The following is a 4316-nucleotide window of genomic DNA, read 5'->3' as shown; positions in this document are numbered from 1 at the left end:
GAGACACGTTCCTCTCCTTTCCGGCATGGGTGGAGAGGCCCCGCTGTTGGTGCAGACTGAAACTGGCCCTGAAGGAGGGACAGGATCCCGCAGCCTGGGTGTGGCTGGCCGCGGGAGTGTCCTGGAGCCCTACGGAGGACTGGAGCTGGATGGAATTCGGGCCTCACCTGGTCCAGGCCATTCCACAGATAAGTAAACCAAGATCCAGAGGATTTAAGGAGCCCGATGTCGCCTGGCCAAGGAACAGCTAAGCAAGGACCAGAACCAGAACCACCCTTTCTTGCCCCCACCCAGTGCTTCAGTCACTGGGGTCCCCAGGATCCAAGATGAAAGTTCAACGAGTGCACGAAGCCGTCTCCAGGGTGGAGAGCTCAGGAGGCCTCCACCTGCGAAGAGAAGTGTTTATACAGCGCACTTGCAATTGCTTGGGACGACCAGTCCTTGCTCGGAACTGTGCTGTGGGCTGCGGCGCGTCCCTCTGGGTGTCCAGCAGCCACAGAGCCAGTGGCCAGGCCTCCCACCCCAGCAGCACATCCGATCCAAAGGCAACCACTGCCTGGCCCCTCAGGAGAACATCAGGTGTGTCCTAGAAACGTTCTTTTTTAAAAGACCAGAGAATGAAAATTGTCCAAGTTGACCACACAGTACACAGCCCTGTTACCAGCGGAGACAGTGTTATTTGTTCAATTTTGCTTTGAAACATCCCAAGGAAAGGCGTCTCCTCTTGGACCGCAGCAGAAATGCTTCACAAAGAGCACCTTGTGTGGGGTTTGGGACGGGAGGTGCTTGAGCCACGTGTCGCCAGATAGAAGCAGGAGGCTGGGGCAGCCCCTCCGGAGCAGAAGCTGGCAGCAGAAGTTTCCTTGTCCTCGGTGATCTCTGATCAAGCCACTTGGTGAAAGTCCAAAGCTCTTAAGGGAACAGAGGTGAGTGGCGGCATTTGCTCTTCAGTGCGCGGAAGCAGGCCACGTGAAGACTCTAAAGCCCTGAGAATCACAGCAGAGCCACCTTGTACGGAAAGCCATCCTCAGGAAGTTCAAGAGCACCGGGTGTGGGCCCAGGGCCAGAACAAACGAACAAGCACATCCGCCCCAGGGAGCCTCCCTCTCCAGGTGGCTTCTGCCTCCCCACTCAGGGACCCGCCTGGACCTGAACCCAGCTACCTGGGGGCTCACACTGGTCTGGCTGCTGCTTCACCGTGGCTACCCCGTGGTGGGGTTTTTTGGTTTGTGGATTTTGTTTTGCCAGAAAGGGAAGTCGGCAAGTAGGCGGGAAGCCCCCGTGGAAGATTCCTGTCTGTACCTCTCCTGCACCCTCGCTCTGCCTTCACTCCACCCAACTCTTTCCCTCCCCTGGCCTCGCTGCCCCTGTGTCCTCAGTCTACTCCTGGCCTCCCGGGGTGGCCCAGCCAGCCGAGCCTGTGGGTTTCTCAGCGACTGGAAGGCACGCTCTCCAGAGGAGCTGGGAAGCCGGCCCGGGCACTGCAGTGTCAGTTGATGTCACACACTGAGTGAGAAAACAGCTCGGGCGTCTTCTTCTGAAGCCTCCACCTCTTCTCCGTCTCCGCGAAGACTCTCACACGTTGCTACCCTGTGTCCTGATACCCTAGAAACTTCACTTCGTGAGCTAGAAGGCTGAGGAAATTAACCAGCAATCCAGGAGCTGACACTTGGGCGACTCTCTGACTTCTGTTTTCCCTTGTAGAGAGTGTGACGGTGAACTAACAGCTCCGTGGGTAAATCAGAAACACGGGAGTCGCAACTGTCAGTCTTCGGGCCAGAATGTCCGATGGAGCCGTGGGGCTCTCCCATGCCACTGACACGGCGGGTTAGCTGAACAGAGCGAGTCTTACAAACGTCCTTTCTGTGGGAAGGGCCAGTTGGACGTGAAGCGCCACTTGGCTTCTGAACACTGAACCTCTGCCGCAGCTGGAGATGCAGGAGAGCCTGGGCCCTGGGCGTGCACTGCCTGGGTTTGCCGCCCAGCTCTGCCACTCTGCCTCTGTGACCTCGGGCAAGTCACTGTGCAGGCAAATCTCTGTGCCTCAGTTTTCCCATCTGTGAAGCGGGAAGAACATGACCACACATCTCATAGGGTTGCTGGGAGAAAGTAAATGAGCTACTTGCAAACAGCGTGTAGAACAGGGCCTCATGCCCGTGGCATCTAGTAAGCGTTTGCTGTCCTTTATTTTATGAGTAGCAGGTGAACTGATTGTAAGAACCAGTGTTTCTGTGGCCACGGACCCGACACTAAATTCCTCGTGACTTCATAGTGTGACCTTTTTGCTTATTTACGTGGACGCAGACCCGCTTCGATCGCCAGTTCGCAGTCCGAGTCAGTCCAATTTCGGCAGAAGCGTCCTCCGCGCTCTGCCAGCTCTCGCTGTCTGCCTGCTGCGTGTTTCCCCCGCACGTTGGCGGCCTCGTACGTTAGCCCGGGGCCGGCAGCGTCAGGCAGATGGGGCGTTTCTTCCCGATGAGTGATCGGAAAGTAGAGTCGTGGGCCAGTGAGCCCCTGTGTGCTGAGCTCGGCTGCAGCCCCCAGGAATGGGAGACCCGCCCCCTCCCCCCGGCCATTCCCAGCTCAGCAGCAGCAGCCAGATCCCCTGGCCCGTTCAGGCCACAGCCCGCCACCCCCGGCCACGGTCCCCGCCTCGGTCCCAGGTTTGCACTTCACCCCGGGCCTCCACTCGTCCAGGGCCAAGGAGGCCGGTCACCTGCGTGCTCCCCAAAACGCAGCTTGTTCTAGGCCCAGAGTGGTCCCCGATCCCCAGTTAACCAGTCCCGCCTGTGTGCTTCTCTTTCAGATGGGTACGCTTTTTCGCAAGAGGAACACGGAGCTGTCACTCAGGAAGAAATAGTCCGTGCTTATGACACCACCAAAAAGAAATCGAGGAAGAAATAAGACTCGAGTTTTCCTGACTGACTCTAGGAAGGAGATTCAGTTTGTTGCACGCAGTGTTAACACACCCTTGTCAGGAGAGACTGGCGTCGGCAGCCAAACCACCGGAAACACATTTCTGTGGCCTTAGCCCAGCGGTTTGTTAGTTCCATCCCCTCGCAAACGCGGAGCGCGGGCCGCGGGGCCGCCGTCGCCCCGTCCGTCTGCAGTGCTTAGCCTGACTTTTGTTTACCTTGTTACGAAGCATTCAACTGTGCTCTGTGAGGTGTGAAATTAAAACCATTATGTCTCACCAATATTTAAACATCAGTGCTAGCTGTTCTGGGAGAAAGGGAAAGCGGTTTTATGTTGCGTGCGAGACCCGCCTGGTGTAACTGGAGCGGGCCGCGCTCGCTTCCTGTTTGGTTAGCGCGCAGATGAGGTCCAGCGGGCAGCGTGCAGACTGCACTTCAGGCAGGTTGCTCTCTTGCTTTGATTCCTGTTTGGTTTGTATGAATGAAGTTGGCGTAAACTTCTTGATTGCAGTGAAATCACAAAAATCTATATCTGGGTGGTCAACCTGAGAACATTTATTTGAACCTCTTAGCTACATTCCCAGCAGGGCAAAGCAATCGATGTTCCGGCAGAGTCCTCTGCACCAGTTTCCAGGTGCCATCGGCCCGGTCCTGCCTTGGCTTTCCAGCGTTCCTCGTCCCCAGACCTTCTGCATGGCTGGCCACTGTGCCCAGTGCATGGCAGCTGGCGGGCCACCAGCCTAAATCTGCACTTTCCCTGGTTCCACCGCAGATGCAAATATGGATACGAGAAACCCCTTCTTCCACCACTCTTTTCATTCTAGAACTGGACAAAAGAAATGTAGCCATTCTGCATATATTCTAAATGTCTATCTGCCTCTTTCTGACAAGGGACACCCCATGGGCCAGGGTGGTGGTGGAACCCCTCCAGCACTCCTGACCACCGTCAGGCTCTGAGTACTCATTTCCCAACCTCCAGACCACTGGGCCTTGGAGCCACTTAAATCAGAACCCACGCTTGTTTTCTTAGGATTCAGAGCACATTCTGGATGTTCGCTGTTGGGAAATGAATGGATTTATAATGTGTCTGTGCAGGGAAGGAACATACCCATCACTCAGTAGCTGTAGAGTCAGAGGTTGAGCAAACCCAGACGGGAGGGTATAGGATGTTGAGGGAGGTGGAGATGACAACCACAGAAGTCCTCGGAGGGAGAAGGAAGGGCAAGGGGACACGGGGAGAAGGACACAGAGGACTTGTCCGCCAGATCTCCACAGTAGAAACTGTGAAATCAAGCCCTGAGGCCCATAGAGTTGTCACCATCAGCCCAACATGTACAGGAACTTCAACAAGACTGGGACGTGCAGTTTTAATTGAAATGAATTAAACATTTCAAGGAAACA

At 55.7% G+C, this 4316-nt stretch overlaps 1 protein-coding gene across 1 annotated transcript in view; it reads left to right on the top strand.

Moving 5' to 3' along the window:
- LOC105814782 (phospholipid-transporting ATPase IB) overlaps positions 1 to 2904 on the top strand; it is a 478735-nt gene extending 475831 nt beyond the window's left edge. The window contains exon 36 of the mRNA XM_012649872.1: positions 2807 to 2904. Within this exon, the coding sequence (XP_012505326.1) occupies positions 2807 to 2904 (98 nt within the window). The remainder of the gene's footprint in view (positions 1 to 2806) is intronic.
- Positions 2905 to 4316: the final 1412 nt, after the last annotated feature.

Source organism: Propithecus coquereli, unplaced genomic scaffold, assembly GCF_000956105.1.
Source record: "Propithecus coquereli isolate 6110/MARCELLA unplaced genomic scaffold, Pcoq_1.0 Scaffold306, whole genome shotgun sequence".
Classification (NCBI taxonomy): Eukaryota; Metazoa; Chordata; class Mammalia; order Primates; family Indriidae; genus Propithecus; species Propithecus coquereli.
The sequence above is the reverse complement of the archived record's forward strand: the minus strand, read 5'-3'. Positions and strand labels throughout refer to the sequence as shown.